At 38.3% G+C, this 12,859-nt stretch overlaps 2 protein-coding genes across 2 annotated transcripts; one reads left to right on the forward strand and one right to left on the reverse strand.

Annotated features, from left to right (window-relative positions):
* Nucleotides 1-3,583: 3,583 nt before the first annotated feature.
* On the forward strand, nucleotides 3,584-5,292 carry LOC148063402 (transcription factor Jun-like). Its single transcript, XM_087811781.1, has one exon. It carries the CDS (start codon nucleotides 3,922-3,924, stop codon nucleotides 4,822-4,824), a length of 903 nt encoding a protein of 300 aa, XP_087667907.1. The 5' UTR covers nucleotides 3,584-3,921; the 3' UTR covers nucleotides 4,825-5,292.
* A 357-nt stretch (nucleotides 5,293-5,649) lies between these two features.
* tada1 (transcriptional adaptor 1) lies at nucleotides 5,650-12,225 on the reverse strand. Its single transcript, XM_087811780.1, has 8 exons — nucleotides 12,119-12,225; nucleotides 11,700-11,791; nucleotides 11,548-11,613; nucleotides 9,503-9,597; nucleotides 9,210-9,422; nucleotides 7,595-7,746; nucleotides 7,357-7,513; nucleotides 5,650-6,148 (listed from the first exon to the last, which is right to left on the reverse strand). The coding sequence occupies exons 1-8, from the start codon at nucleotides 12,220-12,222 to the stop codon at nucleotides 5,996-5,998; spliced, it is 1,032 nt and encodes a 343-aa protein (XP_087667906.1). The 5' UTR covers nucleotides 12,223-12,225; the 3' UTR covers nucleotides 5,650-5,995.
* Nucleotides 12,226-12,859: the final 634 nt, after the last annotated feature.

A 12,859-nucleotide genomic window follows, 5' to 3' on the forward strand; every position in this document is an offset into this window, starting at 1 on the left:
TATGTTATTCTTTGTATCCTTTGTCATTGTTATTTGTCTTTAATATTTGTTCTTTATCTTAGACTTAGATTAGTCGTCTTGTACTTTCTTTTTATAGAAACTTTGTTCTTGTTCTTATTTTGATTTTTATGAATTAAGGGATCAATAAAGTTCAATCCATCTATCTATCTATCTATCTATCTATCTATCTATCTATCTATCTATCTATCTATCTATCTATCTATCTATCTATCTATCTATCATATACAAATACATATTACACAATTAATTGTATGGCATAATAACTAAGTAAGTAATTTTTATTTATATAGCGCTTTTCCAGACCAGAGACACAAAGCGCTTAAACAATCAAAACAATATTCAATAAAGTATATACTTTAAAGATCAAGATACAACTGATAACACAACAGGAGTTCCAGAAAATCAAGGAAAAGCCTGAACAAATAAAAACGTCTTAAGATGTTTCTTGAAAGAGTCAGTAGATCCATCAAGCGCAAAGAGAGATGAAGATCGTTCCAAAGCATTTTAAATTATAAAATAAATGAAAAATTAAATTGTTAAATGTATATATAATCACACTATATAACATGGCCCTCATTTCCCACCCCAGCTTTAGGACTTTGATATCAGAATCAGAAACTTTTATTGTTATTAAATTGTTTAATAAATTGAGATTAATAAAATAAAATAAAATAAATTACCATACGATGGAATATAAATAGTTAATTAATAAGAAAAAACACACTAATTACATGATGTTTTGGTCCATATAGATCTCCTGCCTGTGGGAAGGAGTTGGAATAGGGAGTGATAAGGTTATTGGATATGTCAAAAGACACACAAATGTTTTTCACAGCAGCTTTTATTTGCATTTTTTACAAATAACAACTTAACTTTGGCACTGAACATAACACGATTGAAGTTGAGAATTAACATTTATTATACACATTATTTTCATTATTCTTTAAAGATGGAGAAAATAATCTGCTGAAAGAATATATTTCTGCTCATATCCATCTCGTGTTAAACAGGAGAGCTGAGCTGAGATTAAGTCGAGAGACAACCTAGCAGCAGGACAGGAAGAAACAGATGGTGTTCAACAAACATGAGACAGACAGTGTTTGAAATCTCATCCATCTCTCTCACAACATGCTGCGTCCCTGTGTGAGTCCATTTAGCCCCGAATCAAAACTTTGCCGTTCTAGATAGCACGTGGATGTGTATGTTTCCGCTGTTATCTTGTACCACGGATGACCATCTCAACAACAGTCGGTGGGGGGAGGTCACTTCGGCTCCTGGTTGGGGAGCCTGCTATGGAAACAGCTGGTCCAGGAAGGAATTGTTATCTAAAAGTGACCCGGCGGAGGGAAAGAGTGCTCAGAGAAACAGGAAACTGGACAAAGAGCTTTAGAGCGACGGTGATAGAAAGCTGTTGAACAGGTGGACAGATGAAGAAACATTTTAATTCAAACAATCCTACGAGGGATTTTGAGACGTTAATGCGGCATGTCGACCTCAGGGTGTCAAATACTTTCACATGGGTGTTGCGTGTCGGGTGGTGAGGACTCGGGTGTGATCGAGAGCCTTGACCTCGGACACTTCTCCAGACGCTCACTTATTCATAGTCATCCCAAGAAGACATTTTTACATTTTATTACACAGACACTGGACTGCAGTTATCCAGATAAGCAGAGTTCTACACGCCAGAATGAACACTTGATAAGAAAAAACCTTGGCACATTTGGTAACTGGCTGACTCTATTGATAAGATAAGTTCAACTGAGCAAAGCATTTTTTTTTTTTAAAGGTCCAGCAGATAAAAGTGATTAAAGTCATATGATGAACCAAAGGGAAAGTGAAAAAACAAAACATTTGTTGTACTATTTCAAATGTAAGTGTAACAGCAGGCCAGGGAAATTACATTTACACAAAGAAAGTACACAATGGTGAACTTTTTGTGCTCCTAAATCAAATTTCAAATTGTCAACAGACTCAACCAGAGAATGTGCAAAAAAATTCTGTTGTAAATTTAAAATAAAATGTCACATTAACTGTTTATGAGAACATCTCATCATGTCAATGAGATTTACGCTAACTTGCAAATACTGATGACAAATCAAACAACCTGAATGTTTTCCTCATTTTTCTGTTGTGATTTTCACTCAAAATACATAGTATGCTTGTTGTTTTTAAGTAGAACTCAATGAAAAAATCAAATCAAAAATGGCGGCGGGAGCCTATCCCAGCTACTCTGGGTGAGAGGCAGGGGAGAAAAAACGTGAAGTTCAACCTCTCAATCTGAATGATTTTTCATTTTAAGGGAAGATTGTGGTGTTCTCGACAACAAAAAGAACACACAAAATGAAGTATTTTTGCCATTTAATTTAATTATATGATGGTTTTATATTTTTTAGCTTGATGGATCTACTGACTCCTTCAAGAAACATCTTAAGACTTTCTTATTCATGCAGGCTTTTTAGTATATATTTTTTTGTATTTTTGTTTTATTGTGCAAGCGTTTTGTGACCTTGGTCTCGAAAAGCGCTCTATAAATATAAATTACTTACTTACTATTACTGTAATTCATTATTGCTTGTGTGTGTTTTATTGTATGTGTTATCTACTTTTGTACTGCACTTAGAACCAGAATCAGAAAACCTTTATTGCCAACAAAGGAATGTGTTGTGGTGGCATTTCAGAATGTAAAAATGCAATATTATGAGTGAAATAAAAATATATTAATAAAACACAATCAAATCAAATAAGATACCTTAGTAACATTAAATGGCATATAAATAAATAATTAATTGTGAATTAATAAAAACAAATACATTTAACAATATTCAATTAATGTAATTTATTTTAATTTTATTTGTATTATTGAGTTTTTTGAGTATTATTGAGTGTTTTTTTTAAGTGCTTTATAAATAAAATGATTTTGTTTGATATATATTTGGAAGAGAAAATCTTTATTCATGAATTTTACTTCAACTTGACAGTATTTACAACCCAATAAATGCTGTATCAATGTGTAAAACATCAAATCAAACCAAACGTCTGAGATAAAGTGTGAAAGGTCAGGTTAGTCTTGGTGAAAGTCAAGTCCATATCTTTGAAGGACACGAGGGATCACAACAATGACCACTTCTGTCTTGAACCTCCTTTTTTTTTAAGAAGACCAACAGATGGATAAGTAAAGCTTACGTCATTGTGAAGATGTGACGGGACTGGCTTCAGATCAGTTCTACCGTGTATGGATTCACCGAGTAAGTCGTTTTAAAATACTCGTGATATATATATTTTTTTGTTTTAAACTTGTTTTATATATGTTTAACGTTCTTATATCGGTCCATAGAGCTCGGTGAGAAAGAGAGAAAAGCGGGGAAGTAAATATTCAAAAACACTACGTAATCCCAGGGTACATTGCTCCGCTGTCTGCATTACCTAATCCCACAATGCACCGCGCGAAGGCGGGTCCAAGGCGTGTTGTCAGAGCAACCCTCGGGTCAGTCGATAAACCCCGCCCAGCCCAGCGCGCCCAGCCAATCAGAAGCGCTAGAAATGACATCATTGTTATTTTCAGTGGAGCTGCAGCTTAGAGGTGGATAAAGTTCGTCTCCACGTTGGAAGTGATAGAAAGTGTTTTCCACGATCCGACGCGGATTTTTTTGGGGGATTTATTTTTTTTACAAAAGGAGTAAACAAAGACGGATACTTTATTTATTTTTTAAAACATCGTTGTGACAGGCGAGCGGGCGAGTATTTTGGATGATCGGACGCTGGAAGTTTTGTTCGGGACACGAAAGTTGTCAAGTGAGTTGAAGTTCAACAAAAGCGAGAGAGAGGAGGGTCGGTGGACGAATGTAAACAGCTGATCGTTTCCCAAAAACAAAAAAAGACAAACTCCACCGAGTGACTTTAATGTCCCAGAAAATGGAAGCGACTTTCTACGACGACGCCGCGTCTCACGCCCAGCAGCACGACGGCGGCGGCGGCGGCGCCTCCTCCCGGGTGTTCGGCTTCAACCCCAAGACCCTCAAGCAGACGCTGACGCTGAACCTGAACGACCCGAAGACCTTCAGGCCCCAGCTGGGCGGCAAAGCCCTCGACCTGCTGACCTCCCCCGACGTGGGGCTCCTGAAGCTGGCGTCGCCCGAGCTGGAGCGGCTGATCATCCAGTCCTGCACCGGCCTCACGACCCCGACCCCGACCCAGTTCGTGTGCCCGAGGAACATAACCGACGAGCAGGAGGGGTTCGCCGACGGCTTCGTGCGGGCGTTGGCGGAGCTGCACTACCAGCAGCAGGCGCCCGCCGCGGCGTCCGGCGGCGAGACGTCCGCCTCCGGTGCCTCGGAGAGCGGGGAGCTCCCGTACAGCTGCACGGTCCGCCCGGAGCCCCCGGAGTACACGAACTTGGGCGCCTTCAATCGGACTGTCCTGGGATCCGCCAGCGAGAGGAGTTACCCGGAGCCGCTGACGCCCCACAGCCGGCTGCGGTCCCTGAAGGAGGAGCCGCAGACGGTGCCCGAGATGTCCGGAGACACCCCGCCGCTGTCGCCCATCAACATGGAGAACCAGGAGCGCATCAAGGCGGAGCGCAAGCGCATGAGGAACCGGGTCGCGGCGTCCAAGTGCCGGAAGCGAAAGCTGGAGCGGATCTCGCGGCTGGAGGACCGCGTGAAGAACCTCAAGACCCAGAACACGGAGCTGGTCTCGTCCGCCAACGTGCTCCGGGACGAGCTGGCCCTGCTCAAGCAGAAGGTCATGGACCATGTGAACAGCGGCTGCCAGCTGATCCTGACCCAGCAGCTCCAGGCTTTCTAGACTTTTATATACAAAAGAAAAAAAAGGGATGTTTTCTTGGGGACCAAAGTGGCCCCCCGCTGAGTGGGGAGTCTCACCCTTTCCACCAAAATCTTGAGCTCAGTCCAGGGGCCACTTCTGTACAGAACACCATGGCAAACACAACTCAGAGGAAAAAACGCGCTAACAATAATCAGGATTTTTTGTTTTTTTTCCAATCCATCCTTTACCATAAATAAAAGTGCAATGCAGCATCCTGCCAGATTCCATGTATGCATCCAGACTTGCACTGAGCTTCCCACCAGCGACTGTAGAAACACTAATAACTCTCAAGCCCTCACACGGGGTGAAAGCGTTTACTGACAATAAACTGCCTTACTTTCTTAACCCGATAGGGAGTGTTAAACACTTTGTATTATTAATATTTGTACGCTATTTTTTTGAGCACTTCTGAACTGTACATATGACAAAATAAAATTGTTGGACACAGTGCGTGTGTGTGTGTGCGTCCTGATTAATAAGTGAGTCCGGGAGGATTAAGAATTGAACAGACCTGCATTAGACATGAGGTGTTTGTTACAGGAGGAACCGGGACAGACGGGACAGTGAGTCACTGGCGCAGCAGCAGAAGCGTGTGCTCCTCCATGTAAGCGGGTCTAAACAATCCATCCCATTGGACGGCCGGACCTCGGAAGTGAGCGGAGGAAGCCAAATATGGGCGAGTAGGTCCCAACTGTGCTTTTGGGACGGGTGTGTGTGTGTGTGTGTGTGTGTGTGCGTGTGAGTCACTAAAGAGCTCGGCAAGAAAACAAGAGTTTTAAGTGATGCTTAAAATAAAAAGGCTACTTTGCTATCAACATTTTTTTTTATTAACAAAATACTAAACAAAATATTTTTTTATACACATTTTAAAACCCAAAACAAACTAAACTCAAATGTAGGTCAAATCATAATCCGCTACTCCATTATTAATGTTCTGGAACATCTTATTTAATCCAGCTAATCTTCTGAATAAACAGTGAGTAAGAGGAATTATCTCGTGTTCATCTGTATTCTTAAGATAAAAATAATGCTGCTGACGTCATATAAACAACGATATGGAATGTCATTTACGGAAGGTAACGATAAATCCTTCCACATTATTTTTTAAACAAATCTTTTTTTTTTTTTTGGTTGCGTGTCCGTTAGCATGTCAGCTAACAAGTAGCCCGTCTTTGGAGGCTAGGCGCTGTCGGTGAACGTGGTCCTGCTCCAGTTCTTCTTGGCTCGGGTGCCACAGCCGCGAGAGGATCCGCTCCATATTCAAGGCGTACACAGTGTGGGAAGGCATCACCCTGTGGTTGACCTGCGCCAAGAAATTTGGGACCGGATTAACAACGTAGTTAAAAATGGTGATGTTAGTACAAGAATATTGGCATGAAATTGTAGTATTACCCGAGTACTTGACTCTGGTGTGAGCAAAGCATTTCTTTTTTAAAAAGGTCCAGCAGATAAAAGTGATTAAAGTCATATGATGAAGCAAAGGGAAAGCAAAATTGTGTCCAAAAACAAAACATTTGTTGTACTATTTCAAAATGTAAGTATAACAGCAGGCCAGGGAAATTACATTTACACAGAGCATGTACACACTGGTGATACCTTTTGTGCTCCTAAATAAATAAAAAAAATGGTGATGTTAGTACAAGAATATTGGCAAGAACCTGACGGTACTACACAGGAGCAATGACAAGATATATTCTGATACTGTAGGACCAAGAATATATTTGTAGTATTACCCGAGTACTTGACTCTGGTGTCTCAGAATTTACCGACCACATGACTCTTGAAGAAGCTGTAACTGCTTTCATTCGTTTTAAAATAAAAATATGTCCAATCAACTTTAAAAGCTTCTGGAGTCAACTGTATCCTCTCGTCCTCAGTCATCACCAGGAGACTTCATTGTTCCTTTAGCTGCATAGGTCGTAATGAGTCAGATTTAAGGGCGCAGTGGGTTTTTATTTGGGTTTTTTTTTCTCTTTGTTTTTGAGGAGTTTTTGTAAACCAAACTAAAACGGAAAAAGGTCATCTGTATTAAGAGAAAACAGGTCTTGATGTACATTCTATAATAAAATTTAAAAAAAACTTGAAAAAATGTAATACTATTTGAGAGCCAAAAACAAATCATAACAAATACAGTATCATTGGAAAAATACATTGATATATGGGCATATATATATTTTTTGACAGCCCTAGCACTTGTTTTATCTCCGGGTAAAGGTGATAAGAAGGCCCAAACAGAAATGTGTTTGTGGTATCCCTTGTGTTGTCTCTGGGTCTAGGTGAACGACCTCCACCACTGCACATTTAGTTCTGGAAGCCATGGAGATTGTTGACCTTGACCCAGAGACAGCAAAAGGGATACCAAAAACACATTTGTTTCCGGGCCATGGGTCACCTTGACCCTGAGACAAGACAAGGGTTAGTTATTAAGTAGTAAACACAAAGTTATTTCTGTTTGTGACCGTGAGTGTACAATATGAAAGATATATTTGCAAAGGGTGTTTTTTTTTTTACCTGTAAAGCTTCAAGGAGGTCAAACAAGCTGACTGGCGGCAGCGGGGCTCGTATCGTGTTAGCGGAACAAGCTAACAGGTAAACAGCTTTCTGCTCGGCCTCGTCTGGTGAGATCTGTGGGAGCTGGCCGGCAGGAAGGGAGGCACTTGGAGGAGGACTACGATAGAAAATAAAAATCCCTCTTATCGTCGACACCAAACGTATGGCAGCAGATATGGCGGTCGCTGAGGGTTCTTACCATTCAGTGAGGCTGTGGTAGGCGGCGAGACTGTTCTTAAGATAAGGTTGTGGTGTGACATCGCTGCCGAAAGCGTATGGGAAGTGACCGTCTCTCAGGCGGTACGACTTCCTCCGGGCGATGACTGCAGTCAGGACGTCTTTCAAGTGGTGCTAAAATTTAAAGTAGTGGTGTGATCATTTCATTCTGCAATTTAAGCATATTAAGCTTTTACAACTGATGGAATAATAAAAGGAGTTAACTAAGGCTTATATGTTTTAAATCAAATTGCTATTTTAGCTAGTGTGGACAGGTTTCGTTTTTGAGTAAACTTGAATGAAACAGGTACCTTTACATGTGAAGTATTGCACCTTTCAAACGGTCATAATCAATACAACAGTAATCAAATACACTTTTTTCTGTGGAGCCCAGTTATAAATGCCTCACGGACCAGTACCGGGCCACGGCCAGGTGTTCTGGAACCACTGCTGTTTGTATTGCTTAAAATAGGGTTATGACGTTAACTACTCAAGATTGTAGTATTCTTGTGAAGCAGTGTAATAATGTTGATGCTTTATAGAGAAACTTGTATTAATGATCCGTCAATGAGGTTTCATGAAACAGCTGATGAGGTTTTGTGATATAGTGCCCTCGTAAATCAATTTACTCAAGGGGCCACATTATGTAGGATGACTAAAATAAGGGCATTAAAGACAAAAGAAAAAAGAACATCAATATATGGGAAAGAGTAAAGCAAAAAAAAAAATTTCTTAATAAGGTCTTTAGACTTAGATAAGGTCAGCTTGTTCTTTCCCTTTACTTATCTTTGTTCTTGTTCTTATTTTTATGAATAATTGCTGTATTGCTGTGTCTAATTGGAAAAAAAAAACAATTTCCAGAAGGAGACCTCCTGAGGTTTCAATAAAGTTATACCTAACCTAACCTACAATTGTTGGGAAATTGTGCCTTGAAATTGCTATAAAAATGATAAGCTTGATTTGTTTTACATGTAAATAACAAAGGCATTGGTTTGGGGAAGAGACCCAGAGGGACTGAACCACCCAGTTAAAATAGGGGTGTTTTGGGGCTAGTGAGTGGTACATTTCAATTGGGGCGGGGTTGTTTTTGAGTGATCTTTAATTTGTTATTTGTGTTTAACAAAATATTATCTGTGGTTAATTAATTTATTAAATGAAACGGAACCTGTCTAAGGGACCATCTGGGCCAGGCTGTATTAGGCCAAGTCTTGTGGAGATATATATAGCCGGCCAGACATTGGCTTTTTTTAAATGAAATGATTAAAGGAAATTGTTTTGAGTTTATTTTGCCGAATAAAGAAAAGAAAAAAAGAAACAGGAATTTTAAAAGTTAAAATTCAGTCGACTCCACTGCTGACTATCTTGTCAAACACTCCCATCCTTTGACGCAAAAGATAATATTTCTTCCTTATCTTATCATAAACTTAAGCATCTTTAAAGGTAACAATATTAACATTTATGTACTTTGATCTTATTAAAACATATGATGGGACACATAAAATGAAACCTCACATCATTTTTAAACAGAGAGCGCCACCTAGTGATCTCTCAAAGTCGCGACACGGCATCACAAAACCTGATGTTGAGACGCCACAAACCTCGACAGCGTGCTGCATAGAGCTGACAGCGTCATCTGTGATGTTGTCCAGTCCCATCTCGAAGGCGGTCACCATCATCCGTGCCTCCATCTGACCTCTGGTGGGAAGCAACAGGGTGTGCGAGCTCAGACGCAGCTCCTCCTCTTCACCCGCAGCCTCCCTCGGGCTGAAGGGCTGGGCAGCGCTCAGAGGGTTCTGAGGCTGGAAGCGATGCTGCCGGTTCCAAAAGAGCTTTTTTGTAAATTCAGGAAGTTCCATTTTCACGTGGCAAAAGGAAAGTCTGAACGACTTACGTCAAATTTCTGTCTTGTGGAACATTTCTTTTTTCCTTTTGGTTTTCCAGGCTTTGAAGCTAAACCACCTTGCCATTGTAATGGTCCAGCGCCCTCTAGAGGAGAAAGATGCAAAAACTATAATTTAATATATGCACTAAAAATAAATTCATATTGACTTGAAGACTACACAAACCCTCATGGCATGTGTAAATGCTAATAAAGGAAATTATTCACACTAAGTTTAACTTGACTATTACTTTTCCAAAAAGGAAAAGGATACAACTATGTTCTCTCAACATGTTAACATCAGAAAAAATATCTGCATTTTTCTTAAAAATATAAAACCAAGTGCTGCATTAAAATCCAGGAACAAAAAACAAATGGGATTTCCACATGCCAGTTAAATTTAAGACAATATGATTATTTTGAAATGCTATTTTACTTTACACTTAATACCAACTCGACAAACAAACAAAATGTTTTTTTTCAAGTTAAGGGACAATTTTAGCCAATTTTCTAAATAAAGTACATCTAATCCAAATTTTAATTAAGACATAACATGGCTTTTAGTTCACAAAAAAAACTTTCTTTGACTCCCATCGGGCCGATTAAAAAAGATTTCTGCAAAAATACAAGGTGGCTGGTACCGATTTAAGCCATAAAGAAAAATGTTGGTTTGAAAGCAAATTCTCATTCAATTTGCATCTCACCACGTGTATTGTTGCCGTTTCCGAAATTACTACATGAGATGCATTGAAGTAGAAAAATCAATAACTAAAAGATTTGAAACTTTTACATTTTAATGCCAATTAAGGCCATATTTGTACATTCATGAATTCAAGCCCTACAAGACTTTTTAAGGATCTGCAGGAACCCTAAAAAACATTTAGACTAATATAGACCCGATGACTTGCATTAAATTAAAGTCAAGGACTGGATTATCTGCAAGTATCTGTGACATGACATTATCCATAAACCTTGTGAAGCCTGTCATCAATATAAAATCTATTTTTTTTCATCAGGAGAATTAAAACTGGATTGGAAACTTGTTGGAAGATAAAAGAGATGTACATAGCAAAAAAAAAAGGTGGAAAAGAGAGTGCAGTCGGGGAGGATAGGACTAACAGAGGCTATGTGTGATCCATAGTGTTAGAAAATATCGATACAACAATATATCGCAATGTTTCTTTTCACTTTACTGTCTGGTCTTTTGTTTGTTTTTAAAATCACATTTAATTTTTATCAAAAATCTTTGATGTTTATATTTCAATAAAGTGTGTGTTAAATTTAATAATTCAATGCTATTATTATTGTTATTATTATTATTCACAATTAACATGCAAATATGACCTGGCATTTGTTCATTTCTTGGTTGCAATTAAACATCTGGCAGTTAAAAGGAACAAGCAAATAACGCTAGATCCGATGGCTGAGGACGAGAGGATACAGTATGAAGCAGATTTTAAAGCTGATGTTTGAACACATTTTGGTTTCAAACAGATGAAAGCAGTTAAGCCTTTGAAAAGTCATGTGGTCTGTATAGTCTGCAACACTAGAGTCAAATATTCGGTCTATACTATAAGTAAGTAACTAAGTAAGTAAGTAAGTAAGTAATTGTTATTTGTATAGCGCTTTTCCAGACCAGGGTCACAAAGCGCTTAAAGATCAAGATAAAACTGATAACACAACAGGAGTTCCAGAAAATCAAGGAAAAGCCTGAACAAATAAAAACGTCTTAAGATGTTTCTTAAAGGACTCAGTAGATCCATCAAGCGCAAATATAGCCTTGTTCTTATGGTGTAGTAATATGCCTATATGGTATGGTTACCCCTGTATTGTGATACACATCACCATTGTGATACAAATTTAATAGAATACAAGGAATTGATGAGATTTTTTTTCAACTTTGTGGCTTGAAAATCAAAGTATTATTTGGGAAAACCAGACTGCTACTCATTCTTGACTTATAAACCGACAGTGTGTATACATACAAGCTGCAGGCTCTTACAAACTAATCTTAAAAAAAAAGCAGTTTCTGGTGAATTGTTTGAATCTTTACTCACCAGGCGTGGACACAATGATCTGACAGCGAGTGAGAATGGCCAGAAGGAAGTCATTGTGAACGTGAACTATAAGAAAAAAAATGAAGGGATATTGTAAGATAACAAATGACAATGTCACTTGAAACAAAGTGAAACTTTAAATCCCAACTAACCGTGTTCCTGTGCCAACAGACGCCGAGCTTCGACGTCAAACTCCTCTTTGCTGATCTTCTGTTTGAACCATAACTTTAAGTTGGCCCAGTAACTGCAAACAAAATGTTTTTTTTTATTAAATCACAACTCAAAAGTTACGCATGAAAACGAACTGGGAAAACAGTGTTCGCAGTTATTCTACAGAACATAGCAACAAACACGTGCAAATATAAGCAAATGCAATAAAGTTAAAGTAAGATATATGTATTAAATATGTGCATCTTTAAGTTAAAAAGTCTATAATAGATGCTGAATCCAAACATGTACAAGTGCCAGCTGACTGAGACATATGATAACGAGATGAACACCGTTTTTTCCTGCAAAAATATGAAATAAAACCACGACATTCGGAGTAAAAACGAGACTTCTTGATACTTACTGTTTAATATTGTCACCAATCGCCTCTGTTAAGTTTTTCTTTGCGATTTCCAGCTCGCTAGCATGAGATGCCATAGCGCCCAGTAGCTTCTGAGATGACGTCATCAACCCGCGACGACTCTTTTGAAAACAAATCGTTCATGGCGCTTATTCTCTTTCAACGAATAGTATTTAAAGAATAAACTGAGTTTTCTGTTAGTGAATCAGTTTGAGTAATGCAATAATTGAAATTCGATTACTTTAAAATGAATCATTAATCCAATTGAGATCAATTTGATTGTTGATTTAAATATTTGTATCTTTTTTTCATTTAAGTTTAAAATCTTCAAAATTAATACAAACGAGCAAATAATGGATCATCCATGTGTTCCCTCTTCTTTTTTAAAAGATAGTTGCGATTAACCTTCCCACCAGTAGATGGTAATATAGTATAATATTTTAGAAATCTTTCACTACCTCATATGGTGTTATGAGCCTTATTTCTGTTAATAATAATAATAATAAATAGTATAACATTGATACTAAATGAAGATAATTCAAGTGAGAGATTGGTCTGATTAATTAAATATTAAATAAACATTTATAAAAACAAGGTGCTTTTGTTAATTAAAAACAATAGTTACAATTTATGACTAGAATAATCAATGTAGATCATTTTTTTAACACGTTTTCACCTAAAGCATGAACAATATATTCTGGTCAAAAACATATATTCTCATCGTTAATCCTTGTCATAAAAATA

This window comes from Callionymus lyra, chromosome 16 (genome assembly GCF_982586985.1).
Source record: "Callionymus lyra chromosome 16, fCalLyr1.hap1.1, whole genome shotgun sequence".
NCBI lineage: Eukaryota > Metazoa > Chordata > Actinopteri > Syngnathiformes > Callionymidae > Callionymus > Callionymus lyra.

Coding starts and splice junctions, on each gene's coding strand:
- LOC148063402 (XM_087811781.1), top strand. CDS start 3,922: ATGTCCCAGAAAATGGAAGCGACTTTCTACGACGACGCCGCGTCTCAC.
- tada1 (XM_087811780.1), bottom strand. CDS start 12,222: ATGACGTCATCTCAGAAGCTACTGGGCGCTATGGCATCTCATGCTAGC. Junction 9,598..11,547: donor GATCATTGTGTCCACGCCTG/GTGAGTAAAGAT, acceptor TTTCTCCTCTAG/AGGGCGCTGGACCATTACAA. Junction 9,423..9,502: donor CCACAAGACAGAAATTTGAC/GTAAGTCGTTCA, acceptor TGGAACCGGCAG/CATCGCTTCCAGCCTCAGAA.